Source organism: Dermacentor albipictus, chromosome 2, assembly GCF_038994185.2.
Source record: "Dermacentor albipictus isolate Rhodes 1998 colony chromosome 2, USDA_Dalb.pri_finalv2, whole genome shotgun sequence".
Classification (NCBI taxonomy): Eukaryota; Metazoa; Arthropoda; class Arachnida; order Ixodida; family Ixodidae; genus Dermacentor; species Dermacentor albipictus.
In genome coordinates, this window is record NC_091822.1 from 198945329 (window position 1) to 198968639 (window position 23311).

A 23311-nucleotide genomic window follows, 5' to 3' on the forward strand; every position below is an offset into this window, starting at 1 on the left:
AGCAACTCGGACGCTGCGGCCCGTGGCAAGAAGCTCGAAAGAGATGAATGAAGGAATGCTCTGTTGCTGCTCCCGGTCTCTGGCTTTTAACCCCTTCGGTATCTCGAAGTCACGTCACGTTCGGCCAATAGGCGAGCCCGCTCACGTGGAGTCATTTTCGGCCAATGGTAGGCGCCCGTGCGATTGTGTCACACCCGGCGCAGAGGGTTGCTCCTTGGGCTCCAATTGTCCGAGGGCTTACTTCTCTCTGCGGTATTGCCTTCCTGGCTTGCAAGCGCCGTCACAATAGGCGGATGGGGGGAGACAGGTTGTCTTCGAGCGACGTTTCAGTGCTGCAAAGCAGCTTTGCTTGGGACCTACGTTACCTGGAACCGTGCCAGGCTCCCCCCCCTCTACACTTTCGGGAAGAGTCAAGCAGTAAAGAGCTCCACCTGCGGCGCACGAGGTGGGGGACGCCAACTAGTTTGGACGTGCGGCGCCTCGGGAACGTGGTAGATGTGCTTCTGCGCTCCTTAATTAGCTGTGACGCGATTCGATGTGGTCTAGTGAACTCGAAGTAGGCTCAGGAAAAAGTCCCGTATCCAACACTGCGCGGTCAAGGCGCTGGCCCGGTCCGCACTAAAACGGGCGGCTTGGCTGCGCCGAAGTGTGGGGAGTTCAAAGCCTCGTCACAACATTGCGAGGAGCATCGGCAAAGCAGCAACCGCCGAACGGCCAAACGCGCGGCGGGCTATTTCTGGACACGCTCGGACCAGCCCCTTCTCCCGGCTTGCGAAACTATGCGAGACTAGTAGCGCGGCTGCCAAGTGTATGCGAGGCGCCAGGCCGACAGCCACGGCGTCGATCGGGCGCAAGTGTTACGAGGAGAGGAGAACCCGGCGACGAGCTCGCGAATGTACAGCGCCAAGTTATGAAACGCAGCCGAATATCAAGACATGGACGAAGGCTCTTTCGACGTTCCGGAAACGACGCGAAACTGTCCTCGTGGTAACGCCGAAACCCGCGCCAGCGACGAGGACACGCGCATCCAGGCGTCGGGACGGGGCAGCAGAGCCGGGCAGCCGCCGACCAGGTCAAAAGGAGCTATTCCGCACGCGACCGCGCTCTAGTGAGAACAGGCGAGGCAGACGAGCATAAGGCGGCGCCTTACATTAGTGAGGCGAATACAAGCGGAGACAACAAACGCGACAATGGCCGGAATCTTCGGAGCCAAGCAGCGACACTGAGCAGAGTCTGCGGGAGCCACAGTTGTGGCAGAGCAAAAGCGAGCAGCAACTATAGGCCACGTCCACACTTGGGAAACCGCAAGCGGGCGGAAAAGCCAAAGCGGCCGGAAAATCTTTTCCGCGCATGTACAAGATGTTCACATTTGTTTCGCCACTGCAGCGGAAACCACTGCCGCTTTCGCCCCCATCTATCTAGTTTGCGTACGTTTGTCCGCGTGGTGGCACTGTTCATTACACGATTTCAAGACATACGTTCATTCATTGACCCATCAGTTACTACAAGCTATCGTTTCGCGCAACTGCGCATATCGGTTTTAATTTTCGTCTAGCATGGAAAATAAACGAGACATAGTTTCGATAGTTTTAGCTAATTGCTTTTCCTAAAATAGACAACGAAGAACGGAAAATGTTAAATTTTACGACCGGATGTTTACATACTAGTGCAGCTCCCGGTGAGGCGGAGAGCGGTTCCGCTTCGCCGCCTGGTGTTCCGCCCGTTTTCCCGCCTAGGCGAGCGGATTTTGTCGTTTTTTCCGCTTCCGCCTGCTCCGAGACCAAGTGTGAAAAAGCTAACATATGGCGGAAGACTAGCCATAGTGATCTCAAGCTACAGATAGCTTAATTAGATATGTACGAACGCGAAAGCAAATTGATCAGGTTAAGTCGCAACTTGTAAGACAAATGGATGTTGGATCGTAAACACTTGCTTGTGACGTGCACAACTGAGAAAGCACTGCAAAAAACAAAGTCTAGGGCGTAGCAGGGGAGGGGGGTCCGATGAGACGAAGCGTTGTGCTGGTTTATTTGTGCCGTCATGTCACAGAAAAGAATATCAACTTTTTTCACCTGCGCCAAAGCAGCCATGTCAAGACACGAAAGCCAGCAAAGGTAACTTCGTTCTTATTTTTCTACTTGGACTTCTATTCGCGAGGATACATTGAGCCTCTTTCTTCTTTTGTTCTCGCTACCCGCGGGCTGCCGAACCAGCCAGAGCGCATGCGTTTTTCTCGGGCTGCATCGACCACCGCGCGGGGGACTTCGACGCGCGTTCGCGTTTCTCTGGACGAGTGCATTTTCTCCTGGCAGAGTTTCGGACGCTTTCTGGCCAGCAGACGAGAACAAACAATGCATGGTCGCTCGCCGTCATCACTACGGGGACTCGACGGATTGCAACGCGTTCACTTGCGCGCAAGCTCTCCGGAAAATTTTGTCTCGCCGGTGTAGGATATCGAGCAGTATGCGTATGGTTCTCTGTGGACCATGCGTCTCACGTTTTCTTCGATATCTCTTCGGTAACCACATGAGGTGCCCAATACAGACATTAGATTGTGGCCAACATGCTTTCCTCTTGCGTTTTTTTTTTTCATGTCGGTGCCACCGCCCCCCCCCCCCCTTCAAAAGAAACAAAAGACATTGTTGCGGCGAAGCGAACTGTCGCAAGGTGAAAGTTCGATTTTATTACTTCTTGCGGAAAGTAATGGGCCACGGGACGCTTCAATTGCCGGATACTCTTATTGTATTATTGCGACAGCAGTTATATGGACACTCCAGGCGCATTCCTGCCGTCGCCCTCATGTGCCGTCCAGGGGCGGTAACATCCTGACCGCATGCTGCATGCGCGAGTGAAAGCGTAAGGGGGGTGGGGTGTAGAGGGGCATGGGTGAGCTGACGATGGTTGCTCAGTCTTGGGTGCGCAAGGGAGAAAAGCGGGGAGGAAGAGCGCCGCCTTCCGTCGCGCCCCATACATCGGGGGGGGGGGGGGAGGAGGGGGGGCGTAGAGGGGTGCCTTAGAGTTCTGTGTATCTGCGTTTGCGCAACATGCTTATTTGCCTTGTTTGACGCATCATATATAGCGACTTTTTCTTAGATATGTAGATTTATTATACTTATATTAAAACATATTGTTGCAAGGTTTTGCGTGTATCTGCAGTGAAATTTGTTTCCTGTGACATTTTTTTGCCCTTTATCAAGCTGTATCTTTGCATTTCAAATGAAAGTGAGCCAACCCATCACGTGCAATAAAGGTTCAGGTTCATGATCTGCGAGGAATGCGCATAGCACACAGGTATTTCTCATTACAAAAGTGACACGCAGGTGTGAGGATAAATGTTCTTTAATGCTCCCATACACTGGGTTAAACATGGCTGTGTGACATAACGGACGCTCCAAAAGTTGAACAGCATGTTGTCATGAGGTTTTTGATAGTTGAAGGTGTTTCCCCAAAATAAATTAGTCGCCGTATGGCTGCCGTGTATGTTCAACATTGCATTTCATTGGCCTCTGTGAAGCATAGGAGCAAACTGTTAAAAGAAGGACGTGAAAGTTGCAAAGACGATACAAGACCAGGCTAAAGCCACAGTGTAATCACCCCCAACACAATTTCAAGAGCTGGTTAGACTACAACGGAGGATAAGCATCAATGGCAGGGCGTGTGAACATCAGTCACAGTTCGGGTCACACAATAATTCATGAACATCTCGGTTATCAGCTCTTGTGTGCGCAATGGATGCCCAAAATTTGGAACCACCGCCAGAAGACAGAGGTTCTGTACTGCCTTGACTCATCTAATCCGGTATCACGATGAGGGTGAGGAATTTTTGTCTGCAATTGTGACCAGGGACGAATCATGGTGCCACTACTACGAGCCTGAAACACAACGGCAACGGTTTTTTATATCGACAACTATATAACGTTTACCGCAACAGTCTGATACCTCAGTCTTGTCTAATGAATACTAATCTTACGCGATTTGCATTAGACAATAACTTTATTCTTCCCATGGTTCACACACATTATGGTAAGCAGAGTGTCCATTTTTCGTCCGTTTCCTTCTGGAACACACTACCTCCTACTATCAAGTCAATTTAAACAACTAAAAGACCACATTGTATCATCTGCAACCACTTAGATAAGTATATTTTCCTCTCCAAATGTACATTTGGCTACGCAACACAAATTAAAGTTTATTTGGTTAGGTCTCATTCATTTACTTTCATAATGGTGTTATAGTTCCGTAATTAGTCGAATGCAATATTAATTATTATGCTTTTTTACTAGCATGTCTGTAGCTGATTGTTTAGTACTGCCAAACCTAAAACAATACTAAGTTTGTTATCTTTAGAATATTTTACACTATTTGTTGCAACTGTTGTTTATATTTTTACTTATACGCTGTACAGGAGGTCCCATTACAGTCTTTGACCTCGGGACCTCCTCCTGTATATTACTGCCTTGTACTATATCTTATCTATTAATAATAAAACCTCATTCATTCATTCATTCATTCATTCATTCATTCATTCATTCAAAGCTTACAGTGGAAACATTTGAATTTACCAACCCCAAGAAACAAAAGCCTTCATTTCTGCTGGAAAGGTGTTGACTTTCTTTTTTGATCGTCAGGGGCCATTACTGATCGAATTTGCTAAACCTGGAGAGACTACCAATTGTTTCCGATACTGTGAAACGTCGGATTGGCTGCGTGTTGCAATCAAGAACAAACGACGTGAAAAATTGAGGAATGGGGTCATCTTGCTCCACGACAATGCCCGTCCCCGCGTCGCTGATGTGGTTAATACAAGACTGCAAAGTTCAAGTGGGAAACACTGCAACATCCACCATACAGCCGAGACCTGTCGCCTTGTGACTTCCACATTTTGGAGCATTTGAAAAAACAGCTCAAGGGAACCAGCTTCGTGTCGGACGATGACATGAAGAAGTCGGCTACAGAGTTTTTGAAGCAGCAACCCAAGGAGTTCTATGAGACAGGAATCATGCAACTCGTTAGTCAGTGGGACAAATGTCTAAATGCTCATGGGGACTACTTTTAAATAAAGTGCCCCGTGTCATATATTCGCATTGGCTCACTTTCATTTGATTTGCCCTGGTATATATTGTAGAAATCCTGCTTTTTATATGTGCTCTCTGTTGCGACTATAATTTCGTCCCGGACCAGGACGAATTTTTCTTCAGCTATGAGGCTTTTCTTTCGAGGAACCTGTATGGGTTTCCTTTGTAGCAATTGCTACAAACGGGTGGATGTCCTATTTTCCCTTTATTCATAATTTCTAAGCAATTGCAATAAATGAGCGATGACACCTGCTCCTGCGCAATACATTATAACAAAGGACAGCGTCACTGAAGTTCTTTCCTAGTCGCTGCATATGTACAAAAATGTAAGCGAGGTTCTTGAATGATGGAGAGAGAGAGAGAGAGAGAGTTGGAGAGAGAGAGCTGCAAATGAGAGAAAGGCAGGGAGGCTAACGTTTTATTAAAATATTTGTCCTCAAATTGTTCACTTCATGGCCTTTACATTTTTTATAGCAGCGGCATGCACTGCTTTGCTGGTTTCAAACTGATATAGTTCTAAAGTTTGTGTGATAATTGCTTTACCTGAATATACAAAAAACATGGAAGTATTGATACCAGTTACTTCGGGCACAATTTTTGAGACATACGAGTGTATTCTTTTATGAATACATATTTTACTTGTCTTGACAGTGCACAACGCTCAAGAATTCGTTTGCGGCATCTTTGGCAATGGCAACACAGTTATTAGTGTTTAATGTATTTGATCCCTGGACAATTTCTATAAGGAGGAGGCCGAGCTGCAAAGTGAGCGCAAATGCGTTATTGAACTGAACTCCTCAAAGTAAGATACGTCAGAAAAATCGTAAAGTACGACGTAAGCACAACCTACACAGCAAGATAGCGTCGGGGTTTAATTTGAATATACCAGAAAACATAATTCTGTTACGCGAAAACTCAAACACAAACCCCTTGTCCGAGCGGCATGGCACGGCCCACCCGGTTCCTTGCAACACCACCATGGCACTCGCCTCCGCGCAACTGCAAGAAAACTGTGGTTGCTGGGAAGCGTGACAAGCAGTCAGGGATCCTTGAAATCTATCGCGTTCAACTCTGAAAGGCGAAGCTTAAACGTCCTCCAATTTTCGCAGTGGCTGCGTCCGTCCTTAGAAAAAGTTAGCTAAACGTGTACTGCTGGACTAGTTCGTCATGAATAGCATTACTTCCGGCGTTCTTGTTGTCCCTCTCTGCTCGTCTGTATTTGTGCACTGGAACGATGTTTCATAATGCTTAGAAAAAGTCCGATGTTCTTGATCGCAAATGTGCGAAACTGTTCGTTATATCGGCTCAGTATTGAATGAAGTATTAATCCTTAGAAACAAACTGTGGCATACAGCTATTTAATGCAGTGTTTTAGATCAATTTGTTTTCCACTGGGTTTCTTTTCGTTTTTTTTTTTTTTGCAGCCCGTCGTGGCAGCCTCACGTGCATGCTCGCACGAGCAAATGCCGTTGGCGTGCAGCGAAGCGAACGCACGGAGCGATACATTTTCGTCACCAAATTTTTTTTGCGTAGCTTCCACAGCGTTGCACCTGATGTGTGGAACAGGGTCTAGCATCAACATGTTTATAGATCAAAGCTTCAGGACATTAGCCGGCAGCGCGCGCAGGTGAGTGTCTCAGTGTGTGCTTTCTGCTACTCACAGAACATCGCATGCAGCCCAGAAGCTGTAGCAGAAATCTTCCTCGCGAAAGTGCTTGCTGCACAGTGGAATTGCACTGATGGCTGCTTGCCGGTTGCAAGTTTCGCGATCCAAGCTTCATGCAGATTCTTGTCCTGTGAGTGCATGTGAAGCCTGACACCAGGCTCCGTTGCGCACGTCAGGCACTGCGGCACCGAGAAGTAGCCTACAATGTTGGGCATCTTCAAAGGCAGCCGCTACCTATTATAGTGCTTTCAAGTGTTGTCAAGCAGACACCTGAAGCAGGAAAACCTCCCCATTTAATCAGAACCGCAGTGCAGGTAGGACTAAACTTTAGCTTTCAGCTCGCTTCGGCGCTTCCGAAGCAGCCAACGAGGCCACGGTGTCCACGTGATCTCTCATACCACATCCCGCCGATGTCGGCATCAGCTTTTCCAGTGGTGGAGCTCGCCCAGTACTGCCGACCACTGCAGTCCCGACCGACGACACTTGCAATCTGGCCACAACTGGTCAGAGCGCGCCTATTTTGACGTGAACTTTAACGTGAACTTAAATTAATTCATTATCTCGGTGTCATCAGTGCGAATAGCAAACGAAACATACTATGTGCCCGCCAGCCGAGCCACCTTGCTGAGACAGTCAGTGTTTGCTTTCCTTCAGCGAGACGAAATGCCGTCGGATCGTAGTTCACGATCATGCAATGCTTTATGGAACAGGCGCACATTCGACATAATTTTGTTCTACTAATTACTATTTCGTGTGAAAAGCAAACTAGCCGATTACTGTGAGCAGCGAAAGAAGCGATCGCCTCAACTGGGTCATCGAACAATGATACCCAAGGAATTGGTTATTCGTCCGGCGACCAATCCGAGGCTGCATGTTATCATACCGCTTCAGATACCGTTTGGGAGGTTGACGGTCGCCGTTGGGTGAAGTCGGGCGCCGAATCATACCGTGTGTCTCGTTCCTACAGGTATATAGCTTAATTCACACTTTCTTCCACTCTTGCGTGAATTACCAACTTTGCATAATTTATTTCCCGCGGGAAATTACGTAAACACGTTTAGGCGTGTTTATGACATCTACACTGCAATTAACGCAGCTGTGACAGTGCAGCCTACATATGTGAACGTATGTTAGTCTATCTACACTGACATCTACTCGCTCAACCTACACCAAAGACTAATCCTAATCTAGCTTTCCCACAGTGTAGTAAGAAATTGTAATGAGAGGCTATTAACGATCCTAAGCATCCTTGTTGGCTAATGCATGCCATGCAATATAACACAAAAGGTTAACCATTGCAAAATTTTTGGCGCATAATCGATGATCTGGTATCCGAATCAATTTTGGCCTTACAGCACGGCGGCTCACTGCTTAGTTTTAATCAACAGAAAACCTGCGAACATTTGAGCCTTTTGCATCTTTCGTCGCAACGCAGCTAGTTGGTATACTGGGTTTCCTTTGTTGTAAAACCATGGAATAACCACAGAACCGCGGACACACCCACAAAATCCAGCGACTACTGAGGTAGGCGCAGTGGCAGAGTGCCTGCCGTGCGAGTATGGATGGATGCTATGAGCATCCGTCCTTTGGAACGGGGTAATGGTTTGTGCCACCAAGCACTTATTATATTGCTTAATGTCCTACCTATGTTAAAAAAAAAAGGAAAGGAGGCACTCCCGACAACAGTGCCACCACGTCTTCGTGACGTAAAGCCGTCGTGTAGTCCTCGGCAAGGAGGTTATCTCGTAGGCAACGCGCTGAGACGTCATATACGCTAATAACCAAGTGCATGTGCCGTTTGCTTAGCTACTAATAAGTAAATGAGTCAACGAACAGCCCCACAGCTTTGCCAAGATGGCTTCAGTAGTATATACTAATTATTTCTAGTTAATTTATGAGAAGTGAAATATCCTAAAAGTAGGCTTTTTTTTTCTTAAAAGGCTGAGGAGGCTAGCGGAGAGTGGAAGATATAAACGGCATGCATCGAAGAAAGGCGGCGTCGACCGCGTTTCCCGAGCCGCTGCGGCGCACTCGCTAAGCAACACACGCCCCCGGCCTGCCGGTCACGCGACACCCTCACGGGGGAGGGGGGGGGGGGGCGCATCCTCACGGGCGGCAGCTGTCAATTGAGGGTCGCGCGTGCCTGGCGGTGCGTGACGATGACGAGACGACCCGCGAGCACAAATAGGTGCGAGAGAAGAGACGGGCTGCAGTTAAAAATAGGCGGGGAGCTCGCGGGTCCAGAAGCCCGTTTAGAAATAAACTGGATGTCTTTAGCGCGGTTCTAAACAAATCACCCGGGCACCAGGAAACACCGGTCAGAAATTTACCGGTTGCCCACGGCTTTAGGAGCGCGGCAGACAACGGCGAAACAAGCCAGGGAGCCGGAATGATTTATGTCTGACAATCGCGTCTTAAATGTCGGGAACGGCGACGTTTCAGTTTTTATCCCAATTTTAAGCTATGGGGTAACACTTTGCACTGATATAACGATAGCTTTTGAAATAAAGCCAGTCACGCGCCAGTTATACAACAAAATTCAGTGCGCCGAGCACCGCAATATGCGCCGAGTAACACTCGTGGCGCTTGGAGCTGTCTAACCGTGACTGCCGTGGCCGCAAATCGACCCCGCGACCTTGGGCGACGTGAAGCCACCTTTCTCAGCCAGGAAGCAGAAACGGCCGTAAACAAACATACTGGCTTCCAATCGAAACACCGTTTGAACGGCGACGTCATGCCCAAATCAAGCCACGATCGATGCCAGTGGACAGCTGTGCCTTGAGCTCGATAGCGTTCGCTCACCCCGCAAGCAATCTGCCGCAAGGGCGAACGCGAAAGGCCAGCAACGGCGGCCGCGCGAGCAGGCGCGCATCGTGCAGCGACCCGGTCCTTCGAAGGACGACCCCAAGGGCGGAAAAACAACGTCGCGCAGCGCCGCCGCCAGATGGGCCAGCGGGAGCTCCGAAGGCAAACGACCAGGAAACTGCCTCGCCCTTCCGTGAGGCGATCGAGTGCGCACGCATTTCGCGCACCCAGGGGGGGAGGAACTACAATGGCGAAGGCACTCACGGGAAACGCAGCGTAACCGAATGACAAATGCTCATCACAGACGCACAACCGAGTTGCGACTGCGACCGAACGCAAAGGAATGGTTGTCGACCCGCGACATCCGCCAATTGCGACGCACCTATGCAGGCCCAGCGAGCGAGCGCCGGCCGGCGGCAGCCAAGGGGACTTCCTCAAAACTGGGTCAACGAACCAAACAACAGCGGACGGGGGAAGGACGCGAGGGCGGCTCGCAGAGCCTACGTGCCACGGGGCACGCATCCGGGCCAGTGCGCATGCGCGTAAAAACGCGCATGCTCAAAGCGCGCGGAAATTCACACGAAAGCGAGAGTGGCCGGTTGGCCCCAACGTTACTAGACTAGCTTCAGTTTTAAAACTCGGCGCCGTTGCGCGGAACCGCCACCTGCCCGCGCCTTCGTGGCGCTGCAGTCGCGCCCGGCTCCACTTCCTCACTAGCCGGCTACGCGGGCAGGCCGGACTAAGCACGTGGTGCAGCGTTTGTGCATTCTGTGTTTCGTTGTTGACAGCGAATTTCAGCAAGCATGTCATCCGTGGTACCGTAGCCTTCGCCGAGTTTAAGAATATCAGCAGACGATGCCGAAGTGCTGCGTGCCTGGCTGCATAGGCCGCTATCGGAACGATGTACCAGAAACACCGATATTTGGCACATACATTCATTCAGAACAGGTTACGGACAACATATGCTCAGAAACACTCTTCCACATCTCTTAAACCTGTGCCAACATTACAATTCAAATCTCCAACGCACCCGGTCAAAAGATTTGCGTCATTTTGTTTCACTTATAAGTGAAAGGGCGGCACTTTCTGTTTGAAATGTACGACATGATATTATGCACGTCACTATGTTTTTTGGAATTGTACATTTTTGTAAAAATTGTCATTTGTGATATTCCTTTTTGTCTCTACTCATATGCTTCTACTGTTTGCTTTTTTTTTTCTAAACATGTTTTGTATCGGGGAGGCGAGAGCCCGTCAAGCTGGATATGTAGCTTTTTCTCTCCCCGTCCCACATCCTAGGGATGGAAAATAAAGGCATTATTATTATTATTATTATTATTATTATTATTATTATTATTATTATTATTTCGACAGTAAGGCGCACCACTTTTTCTGTGCTCTCAGCAATGCGACGCTGCGCTCGGCGTGGAACAGCGATTCCTCGTGCCGATCGCGAACTTTCTGCGAAATCCACGGCACGTGCTCGTGCCACTGCTCCCGCTTTCGTCGTCATCTTCCACAGCTGGCTGCATGGCCGTTCATCTTTCCACCGTAGAATTTCAGTTCACTTCTGTCGTCGTAATGGGGAGGCCGCGTTTACGGGGGTATGAGCCATTGCTTAAGGGAGTATGAGCCACTCATGGTCTTACGTAACAGAACGATTTAATTTTGAAGAAATAATTTCGAAGAATCGCAAGCGGCAAATCGCAGACGAAGGCTGCTAACCACGCCGCCGAGCAAACTCCAGACATCGAGCGCAAGCGACAACTGCGGGCATACCGTCAGTGACGTCGTTCTCTCCGTCGCAGCCGATTGTGTGTGTAACCGCATGACTGAGAAATACTTCAATGAACCCTCGGGATTAACCCAGTGATAAACACAGGGGCCGCACGTTTCAGCTCCGCTGATTAAGCATCATCCCGGAATGAAAAATCCAACTTCTTTATTTATTTATTTATTTATTTGTGGCTTGTGTGCACCAAGACCGACCTCATCTTTCTTTTTGCAGCGCTTCTTTGGCGTGGTGAGAAGCTTCGGTGGGGATGAAGATCATCCTACAATCACGCACTTTGGTCAGATATTTAGGCTCGTGAGCCTAAACTGCGCGAAATGTTAAGACGACAGGAAGAAACACACGACATTTAGAAACGCAGCTTCTGCGCTTCGCTGTATGCGTTTCTTCCTTTCGTACTGTTTACCCTTCTTTCAGTATTAACGAACTGTCGCGAAATCTTCTTGCTGTAGGTGAATACCGCTTTCTCGTGGTATCACTAATTTGGACAAGGGAGAACGCCAGCGAGCGTGAAACACGCGCAAACTGCCTATCCGCACAAGCTCAAGGCTGTGCCGAGGCGTCTGCAGTGGAGCCCGATGGAACAGCGTTGCCACCTGGCGGCTGTCACAGAAGTGGCGACAGCGGCTGTAAGCGCGCGGGCGAGGAGTTTTAAAACTGAAGCTAGTCTAGTAACGTTGGTTGGCCCGGCGACCGAAAGGCAAGGGTGGTAGGAGGGGGGCTTTATCCGGAACGAGCAGGTGGTAATGGGGTGGGAGGGACGAGGGGCAGCCCAGACTAGTCAGACGAAGACGGCGCACCTGTTTGCGTCTTCCACAAACAATCATTCGAGAGGTTGCATGGCACACGCAGAAACCTTGGATGAAAGCGACAACCACGCGGAGCGCACTTTGGACGTGCTTTTTCGAAGTGTCTATCTAGTTTGCACTGCGCATACACCGAGCTATGTAATTATGCTCAATCTTTTTCCGAGTGATTACACACGGAAGGGTATACCTCGTATAGCTTGTTTTGACCGTGAGTTCAGCGTTATCGTGCGGCACGAAATGGACGTGTTGTCTAGGGACGGCGCGGGAAGGCGTCCGAAAGACGTGTGCGGTTGCCGTCCAACATGAAAACTATGCGGTCATATCCCTTTTCGGCCACAGTGAGCTTAAATTAAGTTTACACTGCTGTATTCCTTTAAGAAGAAAAAAAAAAGATTTCACCTAACTGGTGGGAAAGAAGACACTTTCCTAGAATTTCAGAGGCGCAATTTGAACGCCGGTATGTCAGTGCGCCGTCACGAATTTCACAAGTATACTGTCGCATTAGGGCCGTTTGGGCGCCTCAACGTTCACCAAAATTCATAGGTCGAGTATTTCGTTCCTAAGTAGGGCCGCAATTTTGTAGCGATGCCTTTTTCGATGCTATTCCTTTTCGCGCTTCATCAGTAGTCACAGCGACTCTCCGCCCACGTTATCTATGACATCAGCCGACAGTGAATAGCGAATGATAAGAGTGGCATAGAATCGAGCGGTTGCCGGTGAGCCATTAATTTTACACGCGAGCAGATGTCGAAATGCATGGCGTCTTGGCCAGCTGCCTTTCACTTTCCGAGTATTTGCTGGCATACCAAGCAACCTCTCATGCCGAGAGTGGTTGCTTCGCCATTGTAGACGCGTTATTTGCGAATGCAAGTTAATTTCCTCTTTAGTATACCTTTAAGCAGTCGTTCACCCCATAAAAAAACACTAGTATCGATGAACCATTCCACACTTGCTTCTTTAGGTACTAGTTTATTTTGGCAACGCACTTGCCTGCTGCGTGTGCTACGTACTTCCCTCAATTTAGACAAGAATGCTTGACAAGATCCCGCGCGAGCTTTGCTTACGAAAATACGTCATCGACAAACGCTGTACACAAATGAGTGTGCGAACATTCGCAATATATTTCCTTAATAATGGCGTTACTCTGCAGTTCATGACCGGTCAGGCGAATACCAGAGTTTGACAAAGCAACGTTTTTTCGAATCCTTAATCGAAGGCTCCGCCAAACGTTGTGGGAACCGATTTTGAGCGGCTCTACGGATGACGCCGCAAATGTTCCTCAAGTGAGTACACGATTTATGTAATGCGTTTAGAGATTGGCGTATGAAATAATTTAGAAGCAAAAGACGCTGCGCACACAAATAGCTGCACCTGAAGAGGCGGATGTGGCTTGTACAAACAAGGTAATATAACGCGCGCTAATAACCGTTGATTTCCCTATTTCTAAACAATGTTTCGCTAGCGATTTGATGTTTTGACCATGAGAACTCGCACACTACACAGCCTGAAACTGGCTTATTAGCATATCGCAATTAGAGAGAGAGAGAGAGCGGGTAGGTGTCGGATGCACCGAGGATCCGCGTGTCCGTACGTGCGCCCTTCAAGCAGAAAATGACGCTCTTGTTGACAGAACTAGACGCATAAGCTAAGATGACAAAGGTCGTAGGCATCATGCATTTCTAACCACGTAATACATGTTCTTTTACTCCTGCTGCGGTTAAGTGGAGAATGAGAGAGAAATATGGCGAAGATAACACTACGCAAGAAACCGGGCCCGCATCTCGTGATTGGCGCAAGAGGGCTACGACAACGCGACTAATCGGCCCTAGGAGTCGCGGCATCCACTATCGCGGGCGCTCAGGGGGTGTTTTTCATCAATGCATGTCATTATCACGTGTGCGCCAGTCCCGGAACTGCCTTGTTATCACCTCTTGCTCAACACCCCCCTATCTCGCTGCATCTCGAAGAGCCTATGTTGACATGTGAGAGCAGTCAAATATACAGATACACAAGTGACCTCGAGCATTGCGCGATAACAGGAGTTGCCTCGGCGAGGGTGCACAGCTCCCCCTTCTACAGCGCCGCTTTGCGCCTATCGCGGCGCCGAAAGGGGGAAGAGAGAGTGAGTGCGGAATGTAAACACGCAGGCGCTTCCTCCCCCCCCCCCCCTAGCGAAAAGCGCGGTCACTTCGATGGCTGCCGCCAGAGACGGACGACTTCCCGAGGGCGGTGGAAGAAACGTTCCCTCTCTAAAGAGAGCTCCTGCCTTGTGCCGGGAAGAGCAGATTAAATGTGCCCGTCGGTGTGCTGGAGACCAGCGAAGAGCACACACTGCGGAAAGCGTCCGACGGATGGTGAAAAGCAGACAACCAAATGGCGACAGCAGCCAGTAGCGGAGGCTGCTGCTATGCGAACGGCGCTGCGTCATTGCTGAAAACCGCCGCAGACGAGTGCTTCCCCCGAAATAGCACTTGAGTTGCTCGACGCAATATTTTCCTTAGAAATCTTGCTGGGGCTCAGGAGTCCCGAGGCGAGACAGCGTCGAGACATGGTGGTAATACAGAAAAAAACAGCGCAGTTAAGAACAAAGCACACGTCAAGACAGGACAAGCGCAGTCCTGTCTCGAGTGCCCTATTCTTTTGTGTCGAGACATGGCCGAGGCACAGACCCGGGGGGTATTACGACGCCATGTAACGCGCCCCTTGGGCTTACTTGCTCCACGCCGAAATTACACCTTAAAGATGCACACACTTTATAAGGCTGCATTTATTTCTGCACTACATGCGTAACACAGGTGGAATCTGCGGCGCTGAGAAGTCTATTTCTCGCCGCCATTCATGTCCACTTTCTTGCTGCTACTTCAAGACGTGCCATAACATATTACGGGTGTGCGAGGGGAAACAAGGTTAACACCAAGCTACACTCTTAAGCAAAATTACACCCTTTTGCTACACAGCAATAGTCATCTGTATTGCCCGAATTTCCTTTCTTTAACGCGGCGAGCCCGGTACTTCTCAGTAACGAACGGCATGCGCGTTATCAGCATGACATAGCATTCCCGACAGGAAAGTAACGAGCGCAGCGTTTTCAAGAAAGGAAATGCGGGCAAGACAGATGACGATTATTGCTGTGTGGCAAATATACACTGCAAAGGGTTTACACTTTTCTTAGAGTGGAAGAGTGTACACTCCTTAACAAAATTACTCCCGTTGGGGTGTATATTTGCCACACAACACTCGTCACCTGTCTTGCCCGCATTTCCTTTCTTTAACCCTGCGAGCCCGGCACTTACACGTCACGAACGGCATGCGCGTTATCAACATTCTCGACAGGAAAGTACCGAGCGCGGCGTTTTCAAGAAAGGAAACCTAAGCAAGACAGATGACTATTGTGTGGAAAAAAAATTGGAGGACGCTTAAGCTTCGCCTTCAAGAGTGGAAGGCGACAGCATTCCCGTCGACCCGCCAAGGGGTGTAAGACAATGCGCGACGCCGCAGCGATCACTTACGAGGCGCCCCGCATCGGACATGGTGAGCGTCGAGCAACGCAGTGTTCGGCGTGGCAACGAAATGTGCGCCTGAGCAAACGGAACGAACCAAAGAACTCGGTGTCTCGGAGGAGGAAACGATCTACGCCAGCCGAACGTCGTGATCGGCACGGGCAGAGAGATAGATAGTAATCTAAAGAAAGGAACGGCGCTTGAGTCTGCAACCCGTGTGGGAGAACGGCGAAGCGTCGTCAGGGGAGAGGGAGTCGGGGCACGCGACACGCCTTGCACCGGTCCGCGCACAGCCGTGGCGCGCCACCTGTCGGGGCAGCGCCGTACATTGAGAGGAGGGGGTCTTCTGTGTTTGCCGCAAGATGGCTCTGCGTGTGCGGTAAGCACAGAAGAAATGTTGCGGAAACGTACTGCGCTACTCATGTAAATGCGACTTGTGTAAGTTGCATGCTCATAATTACCGATATACACCGCAGTATAACTTTCTACGGCACGTTTCTAAGGCAACACCGCATTCACTAGAAGCGTTTTTGGACTTTTTTCACGCATCGAACTCGTGGCTGAGTGGTAGCGTCTCCGTCTCACACTCCGGAGACCCTGGTTCGATTCCCACCCAGCCCATCTTCGAAGTTGCTTTTTATTTATGAAGTGCCTGCCGTGTTTTATCGCTCACGGTCAACGCCGCGGACGCCGACACCGACGACACCGGCTTTTCTGCGACACGAGCTCCTTAACGCTGTCGCGTTAATATACACCTAGAAGGTTGCAACTGTTTTTATAGTGTACACTCTTAGAAAAATTTACGCCCTTTGAGGTTATCTTGTCTCACCACAATAATCGTCATCTGTGTTGCCCGCGTTTCCTTTCTCAAGCCCGGTACTTCCCAGTCACGAACGACATGCAGTGTGACGCAACATTCTCGACAGGAAAGTAGCGAGCGCCGAGTTTTCAGGAAAGGAAACGCAAGCAAGGCAAACGATTATCGTTGCGGGACAAATATACACCCCAACGGGTGCAACCGTTTGAAGAGTAGATTGTGGATCGCGACTCGTAAATACTCCGATCGGGCACTCAAGACGCGAAACCGGGCGGCACTTTTGCGAAGCGTCGAGTGGTCTCGCCGCAGCTCAAGCGGCCGCCGCTTGTTTTCGCTTAAATTACACATCTCGAGTGATAGCTCAAACAGTGGCCGCGCGTACACACACACTATCTTGCGAAGCGACAACGTAATTATAGTAGCGGTTTCGAACTGCCGTTGCGAGCGAAGGGCAGCGCGCGATACAGCGAGCGCCGATGAGATAGCAGCCAGCGAGATGCGACAGTCGCGCAGCTGCCGGCGCCTGCCGCCACGTGCAAGCTCGGCCCCGGGGAAAGGGAGCAAACAAATGCACGTGCTCGAGAGAAAGCAGCCTCTCCTCTCAGCGATGCGATAGGGACCCGCAGTTGGCGTTGGTCACGCGGCGCGCGAGATACACCGGGCGTCGAAAAAAAAGGAAAGCGCAAACATGACGGGCTTATTGAACTGCCTCCGCTTCATCGCGGCGAGGGGACGGATGATGGACCCGCGATATACAGACTCGGCGCGCGGCACTGTAGGACAGGCAAACTGTGTTCTTTGATACAGCTCGTTGGGCGAGTGGTCGCCTCACCTTTCTACTCCAGCCTTAGTGCTGGCCGTAAGTGGCGAACAGCCGCTTATCTTCTCAAGGGGATGACGGAGATTGTGCGCTATTCTCGGAAGGCCCGCGCAGTTAGCACCAAATGGCCCAGTGTAGTACAAAAGGCGCTCAGCAAACCGGTAGTAAATACGGGCCGCACGAGGACTGCGCAGTCGAAAATTAGAACAACTCGGATGTCGAGGAAGACGAAGAGGCAGCACAAGCACCTACCGCAAGGTGCACTTTTTCAGGCGTAACAACGAATGCTGCGTGATAAACACCATGTTTGAGAAAAAACTTCATTTCGATAAGTTAAGGCTGACGGCCCCATTGGATAAATGGCAAGTGTTCAAAAACTCCCAAAACCATCAGAGCCAAAGACATGTTTCAATGTAAATTAACAGTCTTGTAGTGAATTAACACAATAAAAGAAGTGCTCTTGGTGAGTGCAATGGTGCGTCATTCTCTTGATTTGATTTATTGATTTCCATGCACATACAAAGGAGTGGTAAATGGAGGTGGATGAGGCACAAAAGAGCCACACAGACGCGGCTTGAGAATACGTCACCCTCTTCCTCTCCCCAGATACAATACATGGACAATGCATCACAATTTGGAATCTAAAATGGCCTGTACTTCAAAACCCTAAATAAATATTTGGAATTTTATTTGCCGAAACCACGATATGATTATGAGACACGCCATAATGGGGGGACTTTAGATTAATTTTTACCACCTGGGCTTCTTCAACATGCACCGAATGCATGGGGTACAGGTGTTTTTACATTTAACCCCCATCGAAATGCAGCCACCATGGCTGGGATTTGACCCGGTGCCCTAAGGCTTAGCAGTGCAATGCCGAAGCCACTGTGCAACCATGGCAGGTCTTGAGAAGCCAGTGATCAAAGGAAAAGCAAAATGGTAAAACAAGTGTAACCCTGAAATTACTGCAATAGTTGCCAGGAAAAATGCCGGTGGTAAATTGAATCTAGCCCTCCAAGCACAGTATGCTTAGTTCTATTTGACACAGAAAAACCTAAGCACAGTAAATGTGCCGATGAGTGCCAAGCTACGGGTGCTACATATTCCAAAAGTTTACGCATTATCGGAACAGCTCACAGCACACACAGTTCCTAAGGTGAAATGAGAAAAGCTGCCAGGCAAAGTTAGCTCACCATGTGGGTAGGCGAGGGTGGAAGCACAGGTCTTAGAGACAGCACCTGCTGCCATGAACTGTACAAAGTCGCGAGTGGACTTGACATCAGGGTTGTACGAGTCCCTCGAGGACTCCTTGCGTTGTCGCAGTTGAGCCTTGATGAACTCGTAGATGACGAAGTGGATGATGGTTTCCGAGATGCCAAAGTATGAAGCAGTGATCCCCTTGTAGAAGCCCACGAGGCCGTGCCTCTGGTAGATGTCCCGAATGCACTGCAGTGCAGAGATGCTGCCATACATCCTGCAACAAAAGAGAAAAAAATGATGAAGTTGTGATAAGCAACAAACACATTGTTAAGTGCTCTCATCTGACAATCTTAAAGTTTACAAGCCATTATTTCCAGAGGGTGACTGCACTAAAAGATGCCACAGTAAAGAAACAGATGCAAGTGCAGTTTCATCAGCAAGTTATAATTTACACCTTGGTAAACAACAGGATCTGTAAATTTCTTGCACATTTCAACAAGTTGCATGCCATGTATGCACTACCGATATCTTATGGCATACAAATCCACAAATTTAGAATTTTCTGGAAAGCTCTTCAATGCGATAACTGCACCCTTTTGTTGCATTGTCGGCGTTGTGGGTATATTGTCAGCCTTGGCCGACAAGTGATTATTGTCTTCTGCAACACGCATCTCATGTACTAGGTATTTTTCTTTTTCTTTGTCAAGGGATTGCTACTTTTCGCCCCATGTTCGGATGGACGGCCGAATGGTGGCGCATCAGAAGTAGGCACGTTGCATTTTTGTTGCTTATGTGTGGCAGAAGTCATGTCTGCGGTTCGAGGGAAACGCAGGGGAAGAGGTTGAGACAGCACATACTTATAGATTTCAATAATTACAATAAAGGCTAAATTCCATGAGAGCGATTTTGTGCATGACGGTGGTGAGCAACGAAACGGGCCGCCGCTTGAACAGATTGCTCGGTCTTGTCGCTCCATGGCTTGATTCTTGAAATCTAGAATTCGTCGCTCGTCACCCGGAAGTGCTATGAGCGACTCGCCAATAGCGCAGTCGGAACTGGATGTACATCACTCAAATACCACCGACTGTCGCACGGAATGAACAAATGATAGAATTTTTATATGTGCAAGTATAAGAACCTACTGTAAGACCTTCATAAATATGTTATGCTGCTTTTGCAGTAAAATACATCAACTTAAATGAATAAAGGATGCGTCACGCTAGTTTCGATGTGTATTTGCTGCCCTCATTTTGGCAACACCGGGGAGACATCGCTCAAGATCGTAGCTGGCATGGGGTATGACTTGTGGGTGAGGAGCAAACGTAACAGCCATCTTCATCGCATCGCTTGTTGCACACAAGATCGCTTGCATAAGGTTTCTACTTAAGCTTTTATTTTAGGCAAGAGACATGCCACTAGAAACAATACCTCACAATACAAAGCCTCCTATACTCGCATGTTTTTTGGTCCCGATAGCCATTGTGTGGTGAGTATACTGCTTTACAGTGTGGTCATCGCTAGCACGCAAAATATGCGTAAACCTTGGTCCGCGCCTGCTTGCATTTTTGAGGCTGAGAGAAAGGCCGCCTATCCGGGTCATTCTCACAAGAAGCCCACTGCACGTCTCCGTGTGCACGATGGCTTATTTATTGTCCTTGACCTCATGCATCGGTCACTGCGGTGTTTCTGCATTGAAAGGTTAATGAGAGCAGATGGAGGAAATTACTAGACATACTTCTCTGTTGAGCTAAGAGACCAGCAAGGTTTGCTCATATTAACTAGCCTCATTTTTTGCTCTGCCGCAATTAAAGTCTTCACAATCAACTTCTATACAACACAGCACCGATTCACTTGAAATAAGGCAATGACATGACCATGATTAACCCTTCAACAGTATTACAGAAATAGGTACACGGAAACTCATGCTACAGCGATGGTACCACAGCAATGCAAAGCATGGCAGTAAAATTAATTTGCACTTCAAACTTGGAACAACGCAGTGCTACAGATGCATCACAAGAAAGGAGCATCCTACTCGTCCCATAACATAGAATAACTTTGCCAAGGGCTTGCATTCCTAGAAAGTGTAAGAAACCTCTTCAGAAGCCCACAAAATTTTTGTAGGAGTCTTACCTTTGATCAAGTTGGAGCCTTGTCTTCACGAACCAGATGGGGTTGGTTGCCGTGCAGGACATAAAGCCTGAAAAGACAATTGCAAGCAAACCATGGATCCATGCTTCCAATAATATATGTGATGATTAGAGCATCAGCACGCATTTACTTCAGTCAGCACTTGCAAGTAAAACTCTGCTGCGCAGGGCATTTCCAAACACAAGCAGACTACGACCACACTACAGGAAATAAAAGCAGTAACAGCAAGAATACTGAGCTACTGAACCATTATGCCTGATTCTAGGAGTCTTACCAGCGCTGGCTGCTGAACAGATATGTACAATGGGAGTATCCGAAGGGAGAAGCTCGTTGAAGATGCTCTTGGAGTTGGAGTATGTACAAAAGTAGATGGCCCTGGTGTGGTAAAACATGGAAGGCAAGAACGGTGTGAGTAGATGGCTGCTGAAAGAAGACATTAGGGCAAAACAGGAAAAGGGGGGCGCCTCTGCGCATGCCCCAATCAGCAGCAGCGGCACCAGCAGCAGCTGTCAAAAATGATGTACCTCGAAGGCGCCACTCCGACCAGGTTAGGTCCGAGACCCTTGAAAAGAGCCTTGGTGCCTTCCATCTCGACTATTTGCCTGGGTTGAGTTGGGGATGAAGACAGAGAGAGAGAGAAGAGAAAAAAAAAAATGTCAGTGTTAGAACTCGTCGAAGCAGCCACTGCCCACGCGAGGGCATCTGTGCGAGTGCAGAGCTGTGGCAGCGCAAAAGAGTACCGCAGAGATGCGCAGCTGCACCGCTGTTGTGAAAGCAGCAACACAGAAAGAGTAATGACATTATATATACATAACTCGAGATGTACCATAGAAACCGAATTTACAAGTGGCCCCGCATTTCATGCAGGCACAGCTGCATTAAAGGGGGACGAATATCAACTGCGCTTGTGGTGACACTTAGCTAGTCCACTGTAGGCTCCTTATGGATGCACACAATAAGAGGTCCTACTACAATCACAAAAGTGCCGTACACTATATTGAACTGCAACACATAGCCACGGCAAATTACTATTATCGTGGTGTTACAATGATGGACCTATGGTCTACTGACGCATAAGTAGAAATAGAAAAGTGGAGCTTTATGTCCAGCAAACTTGCTAGCTTTTAAATACAAACAACAAAGGTGACAACTTGACACCTTTCATAGTGAGCTTACACTAACTAACGAAGTATTAAGACACAGCAGTTGGTCTAGCAAAACCATAAGGAGAACAATGTAAGCCAAAACAACAAATTGCCAAAATTTTTTGGTTCAAGACAGTTTGTACATAACTTATAACTAGAAGATCAAATTGATCAACATTGCACAAAACAAGGTGCAAGTGTATTTGGTACACACAGATCGTATTTTGCAGCATACAGTTAGCATCAAAAAATGACAATGAGCACTTAACTGCTCCACCGTTGGCACAGGTGAACACTACTATCGAGCACCATTTTCCAGCCACAAACTTGTCACCCATCAATGGAAATCCGATATTGCCTCTCTTTTCTTTAACCTTTTCGCTACCAAGCACTCTTTGCAAGAACCAACAAAATAATTGTTTTTCATTGGCTCAAGGCAACATTGAAAGTTTGTTTAACTGCAGTACAAATAAAAACTTCACTGAAGAGCTTCAAAATTAGGTTAGCTGAGAAAGCATGCTCTTTGAAGTAAAATAGAGGGATACCATCATGTTGATGAACGCCCGTATAACTTATGCCTGAACTAACCTATGCACTAACTAGCACATGTCAATGCCGTAGTTAAGCTATGGCTAAGCTAACCTTTATGTGAAGCCAAAGTTGTGTTTGAAGGTTTTAGTAGGGACGAGTCAAGTTTGTCCTCAGTAGGAGTGGTACATATTTCAACAACTAGCCTAGCTCTTCCTCTGTAGTCAAAGGGTGAACAACTCCTCATTGCTCCAAAATTTGTTTTCATAACCTGGTGTACATCACAAACATACTGTGCAACCACATGCAACATCAAATTTTGCATCTTCAATTTACAGGTCTGAGAGAAAACCAGTCCATTTTAATGTATCCAGCTTTGATGACAGATCACTATGGCCACAAACTTTCAAATTTGAAGAGCTTTATATGGCTGCTAAGAAATTTTCAGGTGCAAGATGGAATTGACTAGTGCAGGAGTGGGGTAATTGGAGATCGCAGGGAGAGGCCTTTGTCCTGCAGTGGACATAAAAAGAGGCTGACGATGATGATATGGCTGTTTGACACTGGTGTCACATTTGCAGCGTCTATGATCAGTGGAATTGTACTTGTGTACATGCACTAAAATGACCAAGCTCAGCTTGCATTTATGAGCAGTGATCAGTGTTATATTATACAAGTTCCTTTACACAAAGCTGATTATTAGCTCTCAGTGGGAAGCACGTGTGAATTCTGCCAAATCTGAGTGGACCTGCAAAAGTCCATTCTGATAAAGATAGCATTCAAGGGGCACTAAAGAGAAAGGTTATTTGAGCAGTATTGGTAAATTACCTTTCTGCAATACTGGAAAACCCACAATACTGGAAAACCCACCCTTACCAAGAGGAGAGGCTTGATAAGCCAGTGAAAATGAAAAATCTCAGTTTTACCAAAAGAGCAAAGCACTGGCTGCGAAAGCAAGATTTAGCATTTTGCTTGAACTTCTCGAATGGTGTTGTAACTA

General features: G+C 48.2%; 1 protein-coding gene across 1 annotated transcript in view; it reads right to left on the minus strand.

The window, feature by feature from the left end:
- Positions 1-23311, minus strand: part of Rim2 (replication in mitochondria 2) — a 60636-nt gene that overhangs the window by 33877 nt on the left and 3448 nt on the right. Inside the window, exons 3-6 of the mRNA XM_065435333.1 lie at positions 21163-21240; positions 20913-21013; positions 20621-20687; positions 18481-18761 (exon numbers count right to left, since the gene is read on the minus strand). Coding sequence (XP_065291405.1) covers positions 18481-18761; positions 20621-20687; positions 20913-21013; positions 21163-21240 — 527 coding nt within the window. The remainder of the gene's footprint in view (positions 1-18480; positions 18762-20620; positions 20688-20912; positions 21014-21162; positions 21241-23311) is intronic.